Raw genomic sequence first — 25,046 nt, 5'->3', positions numbered from 1 at the left:
GGAGTCCCGCTTCCACCAGGGAGTATGTGGCACGGACTATGCACCATTACGGACTACAAAGCCAGGGACACTGCGCCGATCAACGCTGACTCTGCATTCACCAACGAGCTGAATCGGTTCTACGCCCGTTTCGAGGTTAGCCAGGCGGCTAATGCTATCTACCGCCTGACTACCGAGGACAGTGACGTCATCAGCGAGAGACCGGTGACCAGCATCGCGGAGCATGACGTCCGAGCGGCACTGAGGAGAGTGAACACAAGGAAAGCGGCGGGGCCAGACGGCATCACCGGCCGTCTGCTGCGCTGCTGTGCTGACCAGCTAGCAGGTGTGTTCACTTACATCTTCAACGTGTCCCTGGTGAAGTCTGTGGTCCCCACATGCTTCAAAAGATCCACCATCATCCCTGTGCCCAAGAACAGCAAACCCTCATCCCTGAACGATTACCGGCCAGTTGCACTGACCTCGGTAGTAATGAAGGTGTTTGAGAGGCTGCTGAAGAACATCATCTCCTCCTCCATCCCAGACACCACAGATCCGCTGCAGTTCGCCTACAGATCCAACAGATCCACAGAGGATGCCTGTGGCTGCCGTCAGCAGCACTTGTGCAATTTAAGACAATTTTATGGTTCAAGTTACAATGAATAAGTGAAATACTTTATTGTTAATATATGTGTGTGATGTAATGTATGTTGTTGGTTGGAAATACATTTAAAAAGGGTTTACAGAATGTTTCCGGGGTGGAACCAATGTTTAGTCTGTTGTTTGAGGTCGACGGTATATTCTGGTACACGCTACACTCGGTAGAGCGCAGCATGCTTTCGTCTCTCTCTGGTGGTGGTAGAGACATGTAGACGCATGCAACGGAGTGTCCGACTATGGGAAAGAGTGACACTACAAGAAGTGTTTTCATTAACCCCTGCAAGTTAATGCGGCCAATGAGGTATGCAATTTGTATATGTTGTGATAGAAAATAAGATGTTTGTTTGTGATAGAGCGAGCGAATTTATGGTAACCACATGTATATGTTAGCATTTTGTAAAGGTCAAATTGTGAGCATTTATGTTGTTTAATAATGTACTTTATTGTTTATTCTCTATGAGAACAATGTACGGTGGAAATTGATTATTTTATGTTGTTGTACAGTTCTCACGGCATCGTTACAGCATCTCTGGTGGCATCGTTGGTGGCGCCCGTGTGCAATAAATGCCAGTAAATCAAGAACGCCTTGTGTTCGTTTTTCAACTTGGAGGGAGTTACAGTGAGAACTCAGTCTGCTCGACATGAGGCGAGGAGACGAGTAGCTGTGCCTGTCATCCACTGAGCAAGAAGAAATTCATCGCACGCTAGCATCAGACAGATAAGACTATGCATACGCCAGTTAACCTAAGCAGCAAACAATCGAAGTTTACATGGACGATCCTTTAAGTGATGCATTTAAAACAAGTTAAATGTTAAGAAGTGGGTCAACTTTGTCGACTGTTTAAGGAACATTGTAAGAACTGAAAGTAATCTGGTGTTCTGCATATCTCCTTTCTAAGTTCATGGTCCTGTCTAATAAGATGTTTTATAGGTGAAGTCATTTTACCTATTTGTGTTATTTGAAGCTAGAAGTGTTGTAGAATTAAGTGCTGTGTCGTACGTGCTGTTGGGTTAGGAACAAAGCCCACCATATTTATACGACTCAAGTAATAAGGCAAACATCGCAGAATGGATCAAACGACTGAATATGAAACTAAGAATGGCGACTTACTCGAGGATAGTAGTGCCACAAATGTACAGCAGTCACGTGAAGAAGAGCCACGAAGAAGTCAAAGACCTCGAAAGCTTACTGAAAAGGCTCAGCAACTGCATGATGATAAGTCAAAAAAACTTCAGCATCGTTTCACTACAACTTATGATAAATGGAAAGCAAACGCCAAGCAAGCCAAGAAAATGATAAAGGGAGCCCCCTCTGTTGAGGTTGTGAAGGATTTGATGTGTAAGTTAAGTTGTGCATCAGCAGATGTGAAACACGCATATGAAGACTTGCGTAAATGCTCTTCTCCAGACAGTGAGATCCGTCGTAGGGCAGACACCTGTGACGCGGTATCCAAAATAATCTTGGACAATGCAACCACTTATCTTCAGAATAAAGATAACGAAGACGTTCAGATAGAGGATTTAGTCTGGCCTGAGTCTAGTTCAGTGTTTTCATCTTCAGCTTCTCAAGGCACAAGTAAGGGCTCTCAAAGAAGTCTAAGCTCTGCAAGCAGTTCCAGCATAAAGTCACAAAGGTCAAGCCTTTCCTCCATTAAGAGACAAGAGGCCGTAGCAGAGCTAGCTGCTACACAAGCTGCACTAAAGGTCCTGCAAGAGATAGAATGTGAGCAACAAGAACTTGAAAGTCTTGAAGAAGAAAATCGAAAGAAGATTGCATTACAAGATGAAGAAAATGTGGCGAGAAAGAAAGCATTGGAAGAGAAACGCAGACAAATAGAGCGCTTACAGACTGTTAAGAAGCTAAGTGCGGCAAAGGCACGGCTCCAAGTTTATGAACAAGATATAAGCTCGGACGAGGAAATAACAGAGTTACTTCATAACCACGCAGCTCAGCAACATAGATCTCCAGGAGTTATAAGGAGTCCACGTGAGCATCCCGTGATACACCAAGCAGATAGTATCACAGTCCTCGCTGAAGCAATAGCAGAGTCTATTAATGTAAGCAGTCTCCCAACACCTGAACCATCTATCTTCATGGGAGATCCACTAAGGTATAGCGATTGGAAGATGTCATTTCAAACCCCGATAGGCAGGAAAAACATTCCAGTAGGAGAAAGAGTCTATTACCTTCGTAAATATGTTGGTGGACCTGCAAAAAAGGCCATTGAAAGCTACTTCCTATTAGGAACGGATGCAGCTTACAACTCAGCATGGGACATCCTGGAAGAAAGGTTTGGAAGTTCATTCGTGATAGCTAAAGCCTTCAAGGATAAGCTCGTGGCATGGCCCAAAATCGGACCCAAAGACAGCGTCGAGCTGAGGGACTTTTCAGACTTCCTTAGAGGCTGCCAGGCTGCAATGTCCCAGATTAAGGGTCTGGAAGTATTGAACGACTGTGATGAAAATCAAAAACTTCTAACAAAACTGCCAGATTGGCTGGTGGCCAGTTGGAATAGGAAGGTGATTGAGATAGAAGAAACTTGTAAGGTGTTTCCTACTTTCAGTCAGTTTGTGGAATTCATCGCAAAGGAAGCGAAAATAGCTTGCAATCCAGTAACTTCTCTTCATGCCCTGAAGTCTAATGACGGTGAAAAAATAAAGACAACAAAGGCACGAAACATTGGTGCAAAGGTGCTTGCGAGCAACTCTGAAGAGAATGCAGAACGTAAGAAATGCACTTTTTGTGAAAGATGCAATCATGGCATACAGACATGCTGGAAATTCAGGGAAAGACCAGTTGAGGAACGCGTTAAGTTTGTTCAGACAAAGAAATTGTGCTTTGGATGTCTACAACCAGGACATCTCTCAAGGACCTGCAAAAGAAGGAGTCTTTGTGAGACATGTAAGGAAAAACACCCAACATGTTTACATGAAGACCGTGAAAGAGCAACCAGAAGAGAGAAAAGCAGTGATGAGCATGGGGAGAGTGTAAAAAACTCAAAATATGCTAAGTCAACGGAAGGAACAGAGAGCAAACATACTCCTGAACCATCAAATGAAGCCACGTCAAACAGAGTAGTGCAAGGTATGGACAGCATGTACTCCTCTACGGTTGTCCCAGTCTGGCTGTCTACATCAAGTAACCCAGAGAATGAAATTCTTGTATATGCACTACTTGACAACCAAAGCGACAACACATTCATTGTGCAAGACAAGGCGGAAGCTCTGGACACGAAAGGGGAAGCTGTGCAGTTAAAACTCTCCACACTTTCATCCAGAAATACAATCATCCCGAGTCAAAGGTTAGTTGGACTGCAGGTGAGAGGTTTCTACTCTTCAAAGAAGATTTCTCTCCCTGTAACCTATTCAAGAGAGTTCATCCCTGCCAATCTAAGTCACATTCCTAAGTCACAGCAAGAGCTTGGACACACCTAGAGCATCTTGCAGAGGACATCGCTCCATTGATTGAGTGCGATGTAGGGCTTCTCATAGGATACAACTGTCCTCAGGCTTTGCTGCCCCGAGAGGTCGTCCCAGGTAAAGACAATGAGCCATTTGCTCAAAGGACAGATCTTGGATGGAGCATAGTCGGTTGTGTTAGCCCATGTGTCGACTATGGTGATGCTATAGGAAGCAGTCACAAGATTGTCATGAAGTCAGTGAAACCTCATCTCCAGACATCTAAGAAGCTCACAAATGAAGTGAAATACATATGTCGAACCCAAGTTAAGGAGTTCATTTCACCACCAGATGTGCTGAGGATGCTTGAGTCTGGCTTCAGTGAGAGAAGAGTAGAGGATGCTAATCTATCTCAGGAAGACTTGCGTTTCCTAACCATAATGGAAGAAGGAATCAAAATCAAAGCGGATGGTCACTGTGAAATGCCGCTCCCCTTCAAGAAAGATCGACCAAATCTCCCAGACAATAAGGCATGTGCAGTTCACAGACTTCGATGCTTGAAAGGAAGATTTGAAAGGGGCAAACAATATCAAAAGGACTACACAACCTTTATGAGTGAAATCATAACAAATGGGGATGCAGAAAAGGTCCCAAGGGAAGAAATTAACAACAGTCCTGTATGGTACATTCCTCATCACGGGGTGTATCACCCACACAAGCCAGGAAAAATACGGGTTGTATTCGACTGCTCAGCAAGATTTGAAGGCGTGTCATTAAATGATTACCTTCTCACTGGACCAGAATTAATGAACAGCCTGATAGGTGTTCTCTGCCGCTTTCGCAAGGGACAAGTTGCTATAATGTGCGATATCGAGCGTATGTTCCATCAGTTTCACGTCAAAGCGGAGGACCAGGACTACTTGAGATTTCTCTGGTGGGACGATGGAAACTTCCAGGCTCAACCATCAGTCTATCGTATGCGAGTGCACCTATTTGGAGCTGCCTCCTCCCCTGGTTGTGCAAACTTTGGGTTGAAACATGTTGCTGCCCAAGGACATGGTCACTACAGTGAAACGACCATTCAGTTCATTGAACGAAACTTTTACGTGGACGATGGGCTCACAAGTGTCGCAACCAAGGAGGAAGCCATCAAGTTGGTAAAGGAAGCAAGGCAACTCTGCAGTGCTGGCAAACTGCGAATTCACAAATTCATTTCTAACAATCATGAGGTACTTGCATCCATTCCAGAGAGTGAACGTGCAGATTCGGTACGAAATCGTGACTTGGTTCTTGGTGAGTCCCAAATTGAGAGAGCTCTGGGAATCAAATGGTGCATTGTTGCAGACCAGTTCCATTTCAGAGTGATTGTGGATGAACGCCCACTTTCTAGAAGAGGAGTCTTATCAACTGTGGCATCCATCTATGACCCTCTTGGCTTTGTGTCACCATTTGTTCTGGTTGGAAAGCAAATACTCCAACAGATGTGTCAAGGCAAGGTTGGATGGGATGAGCCACTGTCAGAAGAGCTCAAACCACGGTGGGAGTCTTGGCTTTTAGATTTAAAGAACCTGGCTGACATCAAAATTTAGCGCTGTTATCTCCCAGAAGGTTTTGAGAAAGTTGAAAGATATGAGCTGCATCATTTCTCAGATGCGAGTGTTAAAGGGTACGGTGAATGTTCTTACTTGAGAGCAATCAGCGTTTCAAACCAAGTCCACTGCTCTCTAGTTATTGGCAAAGCCAGGGTGACTCCTACAAAGGTCACCACAGTACCCAGGCTTGAGCTATCAGCAGCAGTTATTGCCGTGCGAACGAGCGACCTGCTTAAAAGGGAGTTGGAAGTTCAAGCCAAAGAATTCCTTTGGACAGACTCGAAGGTTGTTCTTGGATACATCAACAACGAGGCGAGAAGGTTTCACATATTTGTGGCAAATCGCATTCAGCGCATCCAAGAAGGTTCCGATCCAGACCAGTGGAGATATGTGGCTTCTGAGAACAATCCTGCTGATCATGCATCACGAGGTCTGACAGCAAAGGGACTAATCACTTCCAATTGGTTCACCGGTCCAGATTTTATCTGGCGGGATAAACTTCCCGCTGATGACCTTAAGGTGGGAGAGTTGGGAGCTGAAGACCCAGAACTTCGCAAGATCTTTGTCCATAAGACACTGACCACAGAAGATTCGTTGCTTAATCATTTTTCAAGATTCTCAAACTGGACGAAGCTAGTTAGAGCAATTGCACGACTCATGCGATGTGTCAAAGAGCTCAAGGGTCTGATGTGCAGAACAAACGAAGTCACCAGTCTTGAGGAGAGGAAAGAGGCAGAGCTTTTCATCATAGCTACTGTCCAAAACGAACTGTTTTCCGAAGAAATCAAAGATCTGAAAGCAAAGCAGACAACAACAAGAGATCGTGCAAATAGGCTGCACAAACTGAATCCCTTTTTGGATAAAAGGGGTGTGTTAAGAGTGGGAGGTCGGCTGGAGCATGCAGATTTACACCCACACATCAAACATCCAGTGATCTTGCCAAACAAAACCCACATATCAAAGTTACTGATTGAACACTTCCATCAAAGGGTTCATCACCAGGGACGTGGGATGACGATGAATGAGCTGCGATCAAATGGCATTTGGCTATTGGGATGTAGTCACGCAGTGTCTTCCTACATCTACAAGTGTGTCAAATGTAGGAAATTCAGAAGGAATGCTGAGGTACAAAGAATGGCAGATTTACCGCGTGAGAGAGTTGAAGCATCGCCCCCTTTTTCCTATTGTGGAATGGACTGCTTCGGCCCGTTTTACGTTAAGGAGGGAAGAAGGGAACTTAAACGCTATGGTCTGCTATTCACATGTCTGTGCTCTCGTGCTGTGCATATAGAGCTTCTTGACGACATGACCAGTGATGCCTTTATTAATGCTCTTCGAACCTTTATCGCCATACGAGGAAGTGTTCGACAACTTCGGTCCGATCAGGGTACCAACTTTGTTGGAGCAAGACGAGAGTTCTTGGAATCTGTAAAGAAAATGGACCAAGAAAGCCTAAGACAACTAGGTTGTGAGTTTGTCATGAACCCGGCATCTGCCAGCCATATGGGTGGGGCCTGGGAAAGGCAGATTAGGACGATTAGAAGTGTTTTGACATCCATTCTGGATCATTCATCCAAAAGACTTGACACTTCATCCTTGCGTACCTACCTGTATGAAGTCATGGCGATCATAAATAGTAGGCCCTTAACAACTCACCTGTTGAACGATCCCACTGGTCCACAGCCTCTTACGCCGAATCACATCCTGACTATGAAGTCTTCAGTGGTTTTACCACCACCTGGTGAGTTTGTGAAGGAAGACCTTTATCTTCGCAAGAGATGGCGCAAGGTGCAATACCTGGCTAATGAATTCTGGACCAGATGGAAAAGGGAATACTTGCTGAATCTTCAGCAGAGAGGAAAATGGTACAAAGCACGGAGAAATGCTAAGATCAACGACATTGTGATGCTGATGGACAATAGTCTACCCAGAAATGAGTGGAAGTTGGCCAAGGTAACCAAGGTGTACCCTAGTGAGGATGGAATCATTAGGAAACTCGAGTTGCTAATCAGTGATGCGACATTGGATGACCAAGGAAAAAGAGTTAACAAGCCAGTGTATCTTGAAAGACCTATCCACAAAACAGTTACCCTACTTGAAGCTGAATAGTTCAGAATTCTTGTCTCTGTGATTTATGTGACTAAGGGACTGTATACACTTGCCTTTACAACGAGGTTCAGTTGAAAAATCATTAATGATTTGGTGGGAGTGTGGCTGCCGTCAGCAGCACTTATGCAATTTAAGACAATTTTATGGTTCAAGTTACAATGAATAAGTGAAATACTTTATTGTTAATATATGTGTGTGATGTAATGCATGTTGTTGGTTGGAAATACATTTAAAAAGGGTTTACAGAATGTTTCCGGGGTGGAACCAATGTTTAGTCTGTTGTTTGAGGTCGACGGTATATTCTGGTACACGCTACACTCGGTAGAGCGCAGCATGCTTTCGTCTCTCTCTGGTGGTGGTAGAGACATGTAGACGCATGCAACGGAGTGTCCGACTATGGGAAAGAGTGACACTACAAGAAGCGTTTTCATTAACCCCTGCAAGTTAATGCGGCCAATGAGGTATGCAATTTGTATATAAGATAAGATAAGATAACCTTTATTAGTCCCACACGTGGGAAATTTGTTTTGTCACAGCAGGAAGTGGACAGTGCAAAAGTTATGACGCAAAAATTAGAATACAATAAGAATAAATACAGTACACAGCTGTACAGAATAGAATAAAATAAAATACTATATACAGTAGAATAAAATAGAATAAAAATATACAATAAGATAAAAATAGAATACGAATGCTATATACAACTGAGTAAAAATACAACGATGCCAGAAAAGATTATTGCACTTAGTGTTATTGCACATGTGTGGATGTGTGTGTTTGTTCAGTTAAAGTCTTTGTTGTGGAGTCTGACAGCAGTGGGGAGGAAAGACCTGCGAAATCTCTCCGTCCCACACCGTGGGTGCCGCAGTCTCCCACTGAAGGAGCTGCTCAGTGCTGTCACAGTCTGCTGCATGGGGTGGGAGACGTTGTCCAACAGGGATGACAGCTTAGCCGCCATTCTCCTGTCACTCACCACCTCCACTGGGTCCAGAGGGCATCCTAGAACAGAGCTGGCCCTTCGGATCACCCTGTTCAGTCTCTTCCTGTCCCCAGCAGAGATGCTGCCGCCCCAGCAGACCACACCATAAAAGATAGCAGAAGCCACGACAGAGTCATAGAAGGTCTTCAGGAGTGGGCCCTCCACCCCAAACGACCTGAGTCTCCGCAGCAGGTACAGCCTGCTCTGCCCTTTCCTGTAGAGGGCGTCTGAGTTATGAGTCCAGTCCAGTCTGTTGTTCAGATGAACACCAAGGTACCTGTAGCTGTCCACAGCCTCAATGTCCATACCCTGGATGTTCAGTGGTTGCAGTGGAGAATGCTTGTGCCTGCGGAAGTCTACCACCAGCTCCTTGGTTTTACTGGCGTTGATCTGGAGGTAGTTCAGCTGGCACCAGTCCACAAAGTCTTGAGTCAGTCCTCTGTACTCCTTGTCGTCCCCATCAGTGATGAGGCCGACTATTGCAGAGTCATCAGAGAACTTCTGCAGGAAGCACTGGGTGGAATTGTGGGAGAAGTCTGTGTCTGCATATGTTGTGATAGAAAATAAGATGTTTGTTTGTGATAGAGCGAGCGAATTTATGGTAACCACGTGTATATGTTAGCATTTTGTAAAGGTCAAATTGTGAGCATTTATGTTGTTTAATAATGTACTTTATTGTTTATTCTCTATGAGAACAATGTACGGTGGAAATTGATTATTTTATGTTGTTGTACAGTTCTCACGGCATCGTTACAGCATCTCTGGTGGCATCGTTGGTGGCGCCCGTGTGCAATAAATGCCAGTAAATCAAGAACGCCTTGTGTTCGTTTTTCAACTTGGAGGGAGTTACAATGCCATCGCCCACGTCCTACACACCACTCTCAGCCACGTGGACAAGAAACAGGGTAACTATGTGTGAATGCTGTTTGTTGATTACAGTTCAGCGTTTAACACAATAGTGCCCTGCAGACTGTTCACAAAGCTCAGGGATCTGGGACTTAACAGCCGTCTGTGTGCATGGGTGTTGGACTTCCTCACTGGCAGAACTCAGGTGGTGAGGGTGGGCAGGTGCTTCTCCAACAGCATCACCATCAACACAGGAGCACCTCAGGGATGTGTCCTCTCGCCACTGCTCTACTCCCTCTACACTTCAGACTGTGTGGCCACCCATGGCTCCAACACCATTGTGAAGTTTGCTGACGACACAGTGGTGTTGGGTGCCATCTCCAACAACGATGAGGCGGCCTACATGGATGAAGTGAAGAATCTGGCATCGTGGTGCCAGGACAACCACCTCCAGCTGAACGTCAGCAAGACAAAGGAGCTGGTGGTGGACTTCAGAAGGGGTCAGCACAGAGACTACAAGCCCATTATCATCAATGGAGCTCCAGTGGAGAGGGTGCAGTCCTTCAAGTATCTTGGTGTCCACATCTCCTCAGACCTGACATGGGCTGCCCACATTCAGGTCCAGACCAAAAAGGCTAGGCAGCGCCTGTATCACCTACGACAACTGAGGAAGTTCAGGGTCTCTCCAAAGATCCTCAGGATTTTCTATACAGGCGCTGTGGAGAGCATCCTCACAGAGAACATGACATCGTGGTTCGGGAACAGCTGTGTGAAGGACCAAAAAGCTCTCCAGAGAGTGATCCGTACAGCAGAACGCTGCTGCAGGATTGCTCTCCCCCCGCTTCAGGACACCTACACCAGGAGATGCCGGACTAGAACATCTGTGCCGAGTATAACCTGGAAGTCCCGAGGTCAAAATGGGAGATGCCCCCAAGGGTGGTGGAGAATGACCGAGCTAAGATCCTGTGGGACTTCCAGATACAGACGGACAAAATGGTGGTGGCTAACCAACCGGACATAGTGGTGGTAGACAAACAGAAGAAGACGGCCGTAGTGATCGATGTAGTGGTTCCGAATGACAGCAATATCAGGAAGAAGGAACACGAGAAGCTGGAGAAATACCAAGGGCTCAGAGAAGAGCTCGAGAGGATGTGGAGGGTGAAGGTAATGGTGGTCCCCGTGGTAATCGGAGCACTAGGTGCGGTGACTCCCAAGCTAGGCGAGTGGCTCCAGCAGATCCCGGGAATAACATCGGAGATCTCTGTCCAGAAGAGCGCAGTCCTGGGAACAGCTAAGATACTGCACAGGACCCTCAAGCTCCCAGGCCTCTGGTAGAGGACCCGAGCTTGAAGGATAAACCGCCCGCAGGGGCGTGCTGGGTGTTTATATATATATATATATATATATATATATAATGTTCTTCCTCTACACCCCCCCAATTTTTGCACATGTCGAGGAGCGTGTCAGGCTACATTTCACTGTGTGTTATACTTGTATAACTATGCATGTGACAAATAAAGAGCCTTGAACCTTGAACTATCCCCAGAACACCAGAGTATTCATCTCCTGGCCTCTTTACATTTTCTCCAATCATCCCTGTTTCTAGAGTCTCGCCCCATCTGCAGGCAGTCCAAAAGAAACTGCCTCTGCCATTTTCTTCTTCTTAATCTTTGATTTTTCTCTTCACTTTCTCCATTGGGTCTTCTTAGACGCACTTTCCAGAAAGCAGCAACATTTTTTGTGCCCCATTTTTCAAATTGTGCATCTTACTTCAGCTTAATATGTTTCCTGTTTTGTTTTTACACAGGTCATGTAAAAGAAATCCTACCAGAGACTCGACAAAGCTGAACTGAAAGACAGCACGGGCAATAAATCAGAGCAGCACAGAACTTAAGCACACATATATAAGGTGATTTAACAAATCATGTCTGTTGTAAATGAGTAAGCCATTTATCGACCTGACTCAGGTTTTAAAATTATCATCAGAAAAGACTGAATCCTGACCTGAGAATCCCAAGTGTACACTTTGGACTCTCCACTGCAGAAAACAGAAGCTTCAGTCCTGAATCCTGCAGGTTGTTGTTACCCAGATCCAGCTCTGTCAGACGGGAGGACTGGGAGCTCAGGACTGAGGACAGAGCTTCACAGCTTCTGTCTGACAGGTTACAGCCACTCAGTCTGAAGAAATGATGACAAGAAGACATGAAACACTTGTGTTAAAGTATATTCATGGTGCCATGAGGAGCTACTATATTTACAATACTTCAACACTGTTTCAGGACATGATGGAATCCTTATTGCCTCATGTTACAAAAGACAAATGTGGCAGTTTACTGTGACTTGCATGGATTCATTAAAAAAACAAAACATACACACAATGTTAATTTTTTCCAAATGAAATTGATTAAATGATGTTAATTGATGAAAAAAAATCGATATTGCTTGATCTGACCTCAGCGTTTCCAGTTTGCAGTATTGACTCTTTATCCCAGCAGACAGAAGCTTCAGTCCTGAATCCTGCAGGTTGTTGTTACCCAGGTCCAGCTCTGTCAGATGGGAGGACTGGGAGCTCAGGACTGAGGACAGAGCTTCACAGCTTCTGTCTGACAGGTTACAGCCACTCAGTCTGAAATCAAGGTGGAAGGGAGACAAGATCAACCAAACAAATCAGAGCTTTATTGCTTTTTTATTGTTTTTAAGCAGAAATCAGTGAGGTGCTGGTAGATTCTGTTCTTTTGGTTTATTACCCAACAACACACACATACACTAATATTTGTGACTTTTGTAATAGTAGCATTTACAATGCAAAGCAACAGCGATCACAGATTGAAGGGGCCTGAATAAAACTACAATGCAGGGATTTTTAAGATGACCCGTTCTTCCAATTTCCAACAACAGATTTCTCCAACCTTACAGTTAAAAATAATTCTTTATCTCATACTGAATCTTGGTGCACCTCCCCCAGTTTATTAAAATGAAGAGGTGCTGAAGTTGCTGTAAGTGATGTGTGATGCCACTGATTTCCTTCCTGATCCAATACAAAGTAAAATTCAGGCTGGTATCTGCGATACTGATGAAAACTATTCCTTCAGAATCAATACAAGACATAAGAAAATATGATGTTTTGTATAACATAAAAAGCCTGAATTTTAAAATATTCAGTTAATAATCAAAAACAGATGTGACTGAAAATAATAAAACTGAGAAACATTTCATGGCCATTGCTACGGGCCATTCGATCCTTTTACAACCATTGCAAGAGCTTGGTTGGCATAGCCGGCAATACGTTGGATAGTAATAAGTCCGGTGGGTGATGGGCTCCGCCAGGGCTGCCCTTTGTCACCGATTCTGTTCATAGATTTTATGTTTAAAGGCTGTTTCAAAAGTTCATTCAAGTTACAATATTGTGGTCAAAAGTTCTCCTTTTTTCTTTTATACTATACAACTACGCTGGCTCGTGGTTTTAGGACATGGATCTGTCATAGAAGAAATCTATGACCACTTTTAATCAACATTTTAAAAATAAACATGATCACATATTTACTCACAGAGCTTTGTTGGAGGCTTTGACCACTGGCAGCAGCCTCAGAAGAGCCTCCTCTGAAGCAGAGTATTTCTTCAGGTCAAACACATCCAGATCTTCTTCTGATGACAGTAAGATGAAGACCAGAGCTGACCACTGAGCATGAGACAGTTTATCTGTGGAGAGACTTCCTGATCTCAGGGACTGTTGGATCTCCTCCACTAGAGAACGATCATTCAGTTCATTCAGACAGTGGAACAGATTGATGCTTTTCTCTGCAGACAGATTCTCACTGAGCTTCTTCTTGATGTGCTGAACTGTTTTCTTATTGGTCTGTGAGCTACTTCCTGTCTGTGTCAGCAGACCTCGTAAGAGAGTCTGATTGGTCTGCAGTGAAAGACCCAGGAGGAAGCGGAGGAACAAGTCCAGGTGTCCATTTGGACTCTGTAAGGCCTTGTTCACAGCACTCTGGTGGAGAGATTGAAGTTTTGGTTTGTTAAATAATTTAGATTTCTTGGAGGTTGTTTGTTTGTCTTCCAGCAGATTGAGTCCAGAGTTGATGAAGGTCAGATGGACATGAAGAGCAGCCAGAAACTCCTGAACACTCAGATGGATGAAGCAGAACACCTTGTCCTGGTACAGTCCTCTCTCCTCTTTAAAGATCTGTGTGAACACTCCTGAGTACACTGAGGCTGCTCTGATATCGATGCCACACTCTGTCAGGTCTGATTCATAGAAGATCAGGTTTCCTTTCTGCAGCTGATCAAAAGCCAGTTTTCCCAGAGACTCCATCATCTTCCTGCTCTCTGGACTCCAGTGTGGATCTGTCTCAGCTCCTCCATCATACTTGACCTTCTTCACTTTGGCCTGAACCACCAGGAAGTGGATGTACATCTCAGTCAGGGTCTTGGGCAGCTGTCCTCCCTCTCTGGTTTCCAGCACATCCTCCAGAACTGTAGCAGTGATCCAGCAGAAGACTGGGATGTGGCACATGATGTGGAGGCTTCGTGATGTCTTGATGTGGGAGATGATCCTGCTGGCCTGCTCCTCATCTCTGAATCTCTTCCTGAAGTACTCCTCCTTCTGTGGGTCAGTGAACCCTCTGACCTCTGTCACCATGCCAACACAGTCAGGAGGGATCTGATTGGCTGCTGCAGGTCGTGTGGTTATCCAGAGGCGAGCAGAGGGAAGCAGTTTCCCCCTGATGAGGTTTATCAGCAGCACATCCACTGAGGTGGACTTTCTAGGGTCAGTTAGGATTGTTGTTTTGTGGAAGTCCAGAGGAAGTCGACACTCATCCAGACCATCAAAGATGAACACAACCTGGAAGTCTTCAAAGCTGCAGATTCCTGCTTCTTTGGTTTCAGTAAAGAAACGATGAACAAGTCCCACCAAGCTGAACTTTTCCTCTTTCAGCACATTCAGCTCTCTGAAAGTGAATGGAAATATGAACTGGATGTCCTGGTTGGCTTTGTCTTCAGCCCAGTCCAGGCTGTATTTCTGTGTTAAGACTGTTTTCCCAATGCCAGCCACTCCCTTTGTCAGCACTGTTCTGATTGGTTCATCTCTTCCAGGTGAGGCTTTAAAGATGTCTTCTTGTCTGATTGTTGTTTCTGGTCTGTCTGGTTTCCTGGATGCTGTTTCAATCTGTCTGACCTCATGTTCATCATTGACCTCTGCAGTCCCTCCCTCTGTGATGTAGAGCTCTGTGTAGATCTGATTCAGGAGGGTTGGGTTTCCTGCTTTAGCGATGCCCTCAAACACACACTGGAACTTCTTCTTCAGGGTGGATTTAAGGTTACGGTGACAAACTGCAGCTTGAAGCTCTGAATGAGAAGAAAAATAAACACTCAATTCCAAAAAGAACTAATCTTTAAAACATGTTGCTCCATCTTCCATCTCTGGAAAATGTTCATTTATCCAGCAGCTTAAATCTTTAGATAAATCCTCTTACTGCTCTGCAGACGGTCAGCCAGCTCCTCCTGCTTCATTCTCCTCAGGAAGTCCACTGTGATCTTCACAAACGCCTCTCTGCTGCTGCTCCTCTGACTCTCTAAGCATTCTGGGTAATCTGGACTCAGAACCTTCTGGATCTTCTTCAGCTCGTTCTTCACAAAAGTGATGATGTTGTCCTCCAGCAGCTGGAACAGAATATTTATGAATGAGCCAATCAGACTGAAATCATGGAGCCAAACATCAGATCCATGTTGGACACACTGACGATCCACTGGTCTACAAAGAGCAGCATGGAGATGACTGTGAACAGAACAGATGTAACAGTAGTTGTTGTACATGTACAGACCATAAATATGGAGTCCAGCTGTGTTTGATGCTGCTGGGCAGACTGACCACTGGGAACCTCTGAGCTCTGCTGCTCCACTCTGTGGAGGAACCATGAAGGATTAGATCAACACAGGATAAAGATCCAGGAGTTTCTGCTCAAATAACTTCATCTGAATCAAGTCTGTCAAGTTTTAAACTCTCAGATTGTGAACATATCAGTAATTTTCAGTCTGTTTTCATGGACGTCCTTTCAGTGGTGATGTCAGGGATGATTTTGAAGAAGCTCATCAAACTGAACCATCAGCAGATCACTGCTCCAAAACCAGAACATGATCCGAGTCTCCCTCCACCACCAGAACACCAGCTTTACTAACGTGGTAGATCAGTGTAGTACAGATCAATAACTGATGAGTCATTTGATCAAAATCACTGAGTGCTTCACGTCTGACCCTCTGATGCTTCTGTAGACATTTTGCATATTTAATGAATGTCTGACAGTTTTACATTCATTCTATGAACACAGTGGAAATGTTGTGTTATAGTCTCCATGTTGTTTCCAGCATCATAAATTCTTAAGTTCAGAAAATTAGATTCTTTCTTCACAGCTGAAAAACAACAACATTTATTCTCTATTGAAATCTGCATCGTCCACTCCAAAGGTCACAATCTGAAGGTAACATCTGGTTTTGTTCCCTGTGGTTAACTCTGAGCATCAGTATGGTGGGATTTATCCACTACATCCACACCACTGTGGTTCAGTGTTGTCCTGATGGAGTAACAGCAGCCAGTATGATCCAGGCTTTAGCTGCTGGGTCTCTGTGTGACCTCTCAGACTGTTTAACAGATCAGACACAAAGAGAATCAGAGCAGCTCTGTTCTTTAAAGACAAACATGAACCCACTCAGGTCACACTTTCCCCACAGATATGAGCATCACTGTCCTCAAACAGCAAATGACCAAGTCGAACATTTGGATCTTTTCTCTTTCATTGTTTTCTTTTTAATGAATCTTTGTAACAATCTGAGGATGTTTCAGGTCATATTTATCCAGGAAACACAAACATGTAAAGGAGTCATCACAGCGCTCTGACCTCGTTGCTCCAGGTTCACCACTGAAGTTTGGAGGATTTAGAGGTTTGGACCAGTCACTCCTCACAGACGGACAGCTGGACCCTGCAGACTGTGACCTCTGACCTCTGCAGACACAAACATGATTGAAGCAGCTGTGATCACACAGACTGCAGATAATGCAGCTGTTTCCTGTCAGTAACATCCTCTTAGATTAGAGTTCAGCTTTTTACAGGAAAACTGGACAAAACTGATTTTTGTTACAAACTCATTTTCATTTCCTCTCAGCTCACAAACACAGTCAGACAATCAACCAGAGTCAACACTGATTATAATGTCAGTGCAGAATTATTTCTGTTACTCAGTGAGTTCAGCTCTCTGACCTCGTTGCTCCAGGTTCACCACTGAAGAGTGGATTGCTACGTTTGGACCGGTCACTCCTCACAGACGGACAGCTGGACCCTGCAGACTCTGCTCTGTCCTCCTCTTCCTCCATCATCATCTTCAGTCAGTCTGAGAGGTAAACCACAAACACTCAGTGAGTTCACATTAACAGGAGGAACTGAGTTACAGTCGCTGACCTCTGACCTGTCATGTGACCATGAAACCAGGTCAATATGTCTGTAGGTTCAGTCATCCAGGTCATGTGATCTAAGGAGCTTGGAGAGAAAAGAGACGTCTTTAAGTTTCTGGAAGACGTTTCATCTGAGAAGCTTCTTCAGCTCTAAAACCAAACGGTGGAGAGTCCCAGATATTTAAACCTGAGAGGGAAAGAAAGCATGTCGCTGACCCACCACTGATGTTATTTCAAGGAGGAAACTGAGAGCCTTTGCACCAGGAGCACAAACATCAGCTCCAGCAATGATCCACTGATGTGTTTTTATTCCATGTATGAATGTTGTTATTGACAGAGATGACGTTTGTGTGTCAGTGATGCAGTGACTGTTGTTGTTACCTGTACAGGCTGGTTAGACTCTATGAAACAGATCATACAGATCTCTGCATGTTAGAAGAGACTATTAAAGGTCATGAATGAGACAAAGGCAGGGAGGCGTCCTTTACAGCTAAACAGCAGAGTGAGAGAACAGCCAGCACCTCTACATTTATCACATTATACAGCACATGTATGATACTGACAGGGATGAGAAGAATTTAGTGATTCTGATCCCATCATTGATATTACTTATTGATTCTCAGTAGCTCTGCTCTGACAGTCACCACCATCACTGAGCAGCATATCAAAGACATTTGTGCACATTAACTGCATGTTGTGGCTCAAATGTTTGTGCATGTTGGAGGCATTTCCTCTTTGTTGTGATCAGTGTTGGTCATTACTCAAAACAGTCATTATTACACATATTACACAGAACACTTTGATTAAAAGTAATGGAGTACGTTACTTCATTACTCCTCATAACATTACTTTGATGTTAAAATGAACAAATGAGCATGTAACAACATAAAGCTGAGGTACAGCCCCACACACCAACACAGATCCTGATGAGGTCACGTGATGTTTCTCTGAGTGTTTATGAACACAAATCAAAGATGAAACAGCACAAAGACACTTCAAAGTGATTCTACTGTAGAAACATGAACAGGTAGAAACCTGCAGCCTGACTGCTCATCACTTTGTTACCTGTTCAAGTTCAGCAGCAGCAGCTCACTTTATCACGGTGCTGGTCTGGGGTCAGTGTTTACTCAGCTTTAACCTCACTCTGGGTTCTTGGTTAGCTTAGCGTTAGCTTAGCGTCAGAGCTCTGCAGGTGTCTCCTGTGTAAATATTAATCACAGTGACAGTAAAGGAGGTAAAGGGCTGTGACGTCATCACGTACGCTGCGTCCTCTGTGGGCTCTGACTGAACTCAAAGTACAAACTACAAGTACACAAACACGAACGTAGCTCAGAGTGGCGGACACACTCGGCCTCGTTGGTCCAGCTGTGAGTCCGTTACCGTGAACTATGGAGCGGCAGATTTGTGCTGAACTAAGCTGCACACAGCTGATGTTAGCCAGGAAACATTACACACTGACTTTAATGGAGAGACCGGAAATACAAACACACACAGTTTGTTGTGTGAAGAAATCAAACACGAGCTGAACAAACAGTAAAGTTCCTAAAGACAAACTGTTAAAGGAGGAAACAAAGCAAACTTACAGTTTCTTCACACACCAACAACAAGCTCCACTCCACGAAGTTCAGGAAGTGAAAGTAAACTTTGAGCCTAATGCGGCGTTTGAGGACACTCGGGAACATCGTAACACTGTGCTGCGTTCCAAACCTCGGAAATTCCCCAACCTCTGGCAGGCTGTGATTTATTTCTGCTGGTTTTCCTGTTTGAAGCACAAACATCTGTCATCACTTTGTTGTTCTTCCTGCAGCATTTAAATATTTCAGCACTGAACTGATGTTTCTTCAAAGCTCATTTCAACCTGTTGAAGTCATGAATGAAAGTGCAGACTGAGAGTGGATCACATGATGTTTGAGGTGTGTCATGTGACATGTTCAGTATTGTCACACATGTCTAGATTGTCCCTGATATCATAACTGCTCAAACACTGATGATTATATTTGAAGAATTATTCCTGATGGCAGCAAAGTTTGAATGGAGCTCTCTGTCTGTGCTGATTTGTCGCCCTCTGGAGGTCAAAGCACAAACTGCATGATGTCACTGTAACCACCACAGTGACAGGAAGTGTTTTTATGACTGAAACACTGAAATGATGCTAACGGCTGTCGTTAGGCTCACTGACAGCAGTGCTGATGTGTTCATGTCAAACACTGGCTCAGGTCAGACTCCTTCATCCTTCTCCAGCGTGAGGCCGCCCTCAGACCCACAGGAGCCCTGACCTTTGACCTCCTGACCCTAACCATTTTAGTCTTGTTGCATCTTTAAATGCAAATCCATCCAAACTGTAGCCGAGCAAAAGAAGCTGGAAGCTGTTCTATGAATGATGTTGTTGAAGGAGCTTGGAAAGAAAAGCGTCTGGACTTCTTTAAGTTGCTTGAAGAGGGACATGGACGTCTTAACGCCCACTCACATCCTGGGACATTTGATCACAGGAAATCACATGATAGCGTGGGGCTAGATCTCACAATGAGTTCACCCAAAACCTTGGCTGATTGAGACCCACACCCGTTTTCACGGAGGAGGAGTTTCACATGCTGAACATGTGACAGCCTGGTTTAAAGGGACCAAAAGTAACTGGACACCTGATTCAGTTCAGGTTTATTCATCCGCTCCAAACCACAGCAGCAGTCACCTCCAGGGAACCAGCTGATCCATGTAACTGGGGACAGACCACAGCCCAGAGCACTGGTTCATGATGTGTTTGTGGACTGTAGGTTGTTTGGATAGAGATGAGATGTACTCAGCAGTCTGTCTCTAATGTTTAATGAAATGTTCTGAAGATGATAATAACTTGTGATTTTCTTTTGAATGAATCTTTAATCGTGTTGTAGGGCCTCTGACTCTCATGAAGATTTTCACATCAATGTGCTTTTCACAAAGATATTAACAATGAAAATGACGTGCAGCCCTGAACTACTCATGCGTTAACTCAGCGGTTCCCAACCCCCGGGTCACGGACCGGTCCGTGAGTCGTTTGGTACCGGGCCGTGAGAGTCGAGGCTCGGTGTGAAATTGATGGTTGATAGGTTTGTAGCATAAACCTGTTCGCTGGATCGTTCAATCCAGCTACACAGCAAAGCAAGACACGAGTAGTTCTTTATGTTTCTCGTGCGCGGGAGAGACCTGGACCAATGCCGTTCCTTCGCTTGACCACAGTCGCTCTCGTCCGTTCCCTCGTAACACTGTTCTTTTATTGAGGTTACATGAACATACATAGGTTCATTAACATACACGTGAACAAAGGTACCAGTCTGTATGTTATGTAGGTGTGTGTGTGTGTGTGTGTGTGTGTGTGTGTGTGTGTGTGTGTGTGTGTGTGTGTGTGTGTGTGTGTGTGACCCCATAAACGACTTCCCTAAACCTGCTGGTCTGGAAGTCCAGCAGTTCATCTAAACAAAAGGCACTTAGACTAAAACAGACATCCTACCACAAAACAATAAGAAGGTAGCACCTCTCCCATGATCCCAGGACGTGGGTGTGAATGCCAGAACACTCTGGAGTCACACAAAGTCTTTAAAGACTACTATCATTACACAATTGGTTCTACACCTCTAAGCATATATGGTTAGATATTCCCCAATAACAATGACAATGATAAAATATAAATCCAACAATGGTTTTCAGGGTTTTTATCGTTAACTTCGTTTCCCTGGGTCTTTTCCCGTGTTGTAGTCGTGTGTCTTATTTTGAAAGAAATGTTTACGCGTTACCATAGCGACCAGAGAGCATTAAGGGTGCAGACAGGTGCATCCAACCAACATTTTATTTTCCCTTACTTGATTTATGGACCTAACTGTATGAACTGGACTTTGGCTTTAATGCTGCTCCTCTTCATCATTGCTGTGTTGCATTTCCATCATTCTGCTGCTGGATTCACTGCAGGCTTTAACAAACACTCCTTTGGGTCCAGGCCCAGCCACGTGTTTGTAAGCTGCTGTGCTCCTCACAAATAAAGCCTGAAGCAGCTCAGACTGTTAGAAGCAGCACTGAGCCCTGTTACAGTTATAGTGTTAGAGCAACGGCTGCAGCCTACAGCATTTAAACTAGCTGACAGTAAACACATCAGTCCAGATGTTACCACATTACTTTGTGATGCTGAGAGTTAAAGGAGACTGGCTGATTAAAATCCCATTCCTTACATCACCGTCCTCTGCTCTGACTGCTTTCATTTAATCACAATCAGAATACTTTTTTGATCCCCAGGGGAAATTATTTAGGTTACAGTGCTGCAGCACAAACAGGAACAAAGACACAACACACTAAGTAAGAAATAGCACAACATACACAATATATACATGCATACATATGAGTCACTTATAAGTAACATGTGAGTGCTGGGGTCTATGACAGCAGGCAGGTCTGTATTTATGTCCAGGCTGACATGAACAGCTAGTAGTTCAGGGTTCAACACTCAGGAAAGTGTGTGACCTTCCACACTGACAGAAGATGCTAAACATGACTTTAAACTGTTGTTTGTTAAAGCCTCACAGATCTGAGAGCAGGGCTCAGTGGGTACATGAGCCTTTATACATGAAGGCTTTCTGTTTCCAGGAGAGGAAACATGTGATCCAGCTGTGTTTGGTCACATGGATCTGCTCTGCATGGATCACCTGACTAAAACATGTTGTTATTATTGTTCTTACAGTCTTAAATCGGTACATCAGGCGGGTCACATGACACCCGGGGGTGACAGCAACATCTTTCCTCTTTAGAAAGCTGCTCTCTGTCCCAGGAGCTGTTGTCACAGTAACAGCAGGAACAGGAAGTCACATGCTCTCTGCTCTGTGATTGGCTGCTTCTTATCTCAGCTTCCTGCAGAGGGTGGGGTCTGCTGATAACGCACACCAACAGAAGTGTGACTTTCACTTCCTGTTTATTGCTGTTGTTCTTAAAGCTCTCAGGCGATGCTGCAGCGCCCCCTGCTGACACAAACTCCTCCCTCTGTCTCAGAGGTCACAGGTCAGCCTGCTGCAGAGGGTCTGCCTGTTCATGGACTTCCTGTTACAGAGACGGGTCTCAGCGTCAACACTAGTTTCTGATTGGACGGTGTGGAAAATGTTACGAGTTCAAAATATTGGGGATGGAGACGAGAGAAAAACCACAATAACAACACTGGTCCGGTCGGGTTGAGTCAAACGATGATTTTAATGATCACACACGTGGGAGATGGACACTGATGCAGACAGCCTCAGATCTCAAAATGGTGGAGTATTGCTCAAACTCTTATAGCCTCTGGTGTCTCCACCTTATCATAAAAGCCTAAACATTCACATGCTTTCTCTCACACAGCGCCTAAGCTACGACCTTGGCTCCCTGTTTATCTGCTCCTGCTGAGATGGGGCAGAAAACTCCAGCATGTTCTCTTCTAATCAGACAAATAAGGCGATGACTTTCTGCAAACAGTATTTCTTATAACTCAGCAGTATAATGCATCATAAAACAATATCATTCATTCACAATAAATCAGCAGTTTAATATAATGCACATCAGTTTAACTAATGCAATAGTTGTCAGCTTCTTCTAATTCAGGAGAATAATGCAAACTAAAACTACATAATAATTCACAATCTTTAATTAGGGGTATAACATGGCATAAAATAATATTATAATCTAACAAAACCCAGCTTCCTCCAGCCGAGTGATGTGTGGATTCATCACTCTCTGTGGATCAGTGTAAGTCTGTGTGTGGGTCAGCTGCAGGACTTGTTTGACCTTTGACCCTGGCAGACAGAGCTGGTTACTGCTGTGTGACTCCTGCCGTCGCTCCACTTTAAATTTTACTTAAAATAAGTCCTGACATGGCCCCGCCCCCTCTGACCTGCTGCTCCTGGATGTGCTGAGGACACAGCGGAGGCTCAGAGGGGGCGGGGCTTTTCCCGTGGCGGTAACCAAACTGCATTAGGTCACTGCACTGCCAGTGTTTAACCACACCTCTTCTGACTGACCTTTGACCTCTGACATGTTGATTTGATCCTTATTTAATGACGTCTTTTATCTAGTGATTTAATTCTGTGTATTTATATGTGATGGTGTTCCTGAGTTCAGCCTCAGCTGATATCCACAGACGCTCCTATTGGCTGGTTTTAAAAACACATTTTTCCATTAAAGAGACTCTTTTAAAAACACGTCTGCCTGAAATTCACATTTCATTTATTTTGGGAGATTTTAACAGAGAGATAGAACTTTATGAATCCCTCATGTTTATCCTCCAGGAAATCCAGTTTGTAGCAGCAGAACACCGACAAATCTTTACACAGCACAGAATTAGGATATCAAATAAAGGGGAATAAGAGAATATGAATATAAGCATAAATATGTACATATATACACAGACCTCACACAGAGACAGCAGCTACACTGTGTGTGGATGTGATCCACAGTCACAGCTGTGGGTTTCAGTCAGTGTGTCTCTAACTTCATGGTCACATTTCAAAGCTTATTGGAGCCAGAAGATGTTCAAGTAAAAGATTTATTGCTGTACTCGTCTACCAGGATAACAGGAGGTTCATAAAGCTGTGTAATACTTCAGCTTTACATCATGCAGTAGTAGTTTATTAAACCCCCCAAAATATGACTATCCAGAGTTGGGACCAGGAAGCAGAGTTGCAGTCTTACACGCCTCTCTGCAGCTTCTCTCCTCCTGCTACCCCCCAAAAACCCATCTCCATAGAGACTGTGTCAGCTTCCAAACAGACAAAAAACAAACTAAAAACCAGCAACAAACAACTTAAACAATCACAAAGAAAGAACAATACAGTATCCACATCTGAACCAAAGAGTAAAACAGTGAAATGTGGATTATTAAACATTAGGTCTCTCTCCTCCAAGTCTCTGTTAGTACATGTTAGTAAAAACATTTCTGCATTTTATCCATATTTTATTTTTAACTCAAAATCAAAGATTCCAGATTCTCCTACATGTTGGTTTTGAATCAGATAGGACGACAGATTTCAGGTGGCCCTGTGTCTTTCTCTATTACATTTGCCACTGTGTAACTCAAAGTTATTTAAGGACTAGTTTATTTCAATGGATGAGTTTACTGACTGACGCGCAGAAGAAATAGTTCTTTATGGAGCCTAGATGGTGTGAATGATGAGACCAAAGACTGCAATATCTTGTACCAAAAATATATTGAATAAATGGAGGACAGGGGAAATGGAACAAAATAATTAACACAACACACAACATAAATGCCCACAATTAAATAATAAATCAATGCTGTGATCTTTCTGTGCAAAAGTCCTTTTTGGTCCTCTTCTTTTTAAAGTTCACTTTTAAGGTATTCCTCCTTAGAGTCCAGCTTCATACAAATGGGGAAATATGTCCGTAATCCAAAGACGGCTAAGTGGGGGAAAGAGGGGAAACAAAGAATGGTCCTACCGGCTCGCCACTTCAATATGAAGAAGATTAATTCAAAGGGAGGGAACAAAACCTGACCTGTAGGTCAGAAAAACGTCCATTAGCACATCAAGTTCGATTCAGTTTATCGGTAAACAAATATATTTTTCTGCAAGCCTATGTAACAATGCAAATCATCATCAACCAATGTACAACAGTTAAATCATTAATCATCTTGGCTACGTAGCTTAATCTATACAGTCCAGTAGCGTTCGCTACAAACAATACAAAAACAACAATAAAGGAAAACAACTGTCTAACAGACAGCATAGCCGAATTCAAGGCAACACATAACAATAATCATTCAATCGCACTTTGTTTCAAAGTAAGCCCATTAAAGTGCTTAAGTAAATAAAAGTGTTCAAAAACAGCGGTTTTTGAGCCGGAGTTCTGCTCGCGGTGGGAACGCCGCCGCACAAAGTCATTTTTTAATCGCGAAAACGATCGGCTGGTTACTGACAACCAAAGGTTGTTTTTGGTAGATATTAAAGATCATGGGTGGGCGGGGCAAATGGAGCAGTTTTCTACAGTCGAGTAAAATTCCAGGAAAGAGCTGGGTGTGGCTTTCCTTTAAATCACA

At 44.0% G+C, this 25,046-nt stretch overlaps 2 protein-coding genes across 2 annotated transcripts in view; both read right to left on the bottom strand.

The window, feature by feature from the left end:
* The window catches only part of LOC146634344 (protein NLRC3-like), a 329,883-nt gene that overhangs the window by 8,707 nt on the left and 296,130 nt on the right, over nt 1-25,046 (bottom strand). The gene's annotated exons all lie outside the window — the stretch shown is intronic.
* Nucleotides 13,109-15,078, bottom strand: LOC146634347 (protein NLRC3-like). Its single transcript, XM_085377041.1, has 2 exons — nt 15,042-15,078; nt 13,109-14,913 (listed from the first exon to the last, which is right to left on the bottom strand). The coding sequence occupies exons 1-2, from the start codon at nt 15,076-15,078 to the stop codon at nt 13,109-13,111; spliced, it is 1,842 nt and encodes a 613-aa protein (XP_085233167.1).

Source organism: Diplotaxodon limnothrissa, linkage group LG3, assembly GCF_057381915.1.
Source record: "Diplotaxodon limnothrissa isolate DT_005_m linkage group LG3, D_limnothrissa_male_GT1.1, whole genome shotgun sequence".
In the NCBI taxonomy this organism is placed as follows: Eukaryota; Metazoa; Chordata; class Actinopteri; order Cichliformes; family Cichlidae; genus Diplotaxodon; species Diplotaxodon limnothrissa.
This window is presented reverse-complemented; position numbering and strand designations above follow the sequence as displayed.

What these genes read in the sequence shown, in the direction of transcription:
- LOC146634347 (XM_085377041.1), bottom strand. Translation starts at nt 15,078, where the DNA reads ATGAAGCAGGAGGAGCTGGCTGACCGTCTGCAGAGCA. An exon ending in GGCTGACCGTCTGCAGAGCA is followed by an intron (nt 14,914 to 15,041) that starts GTAAGAGGATTT and finishes CTTCTCATTCAG; the next exon opens with AGCTTCAAGCTGCAGTTTGT.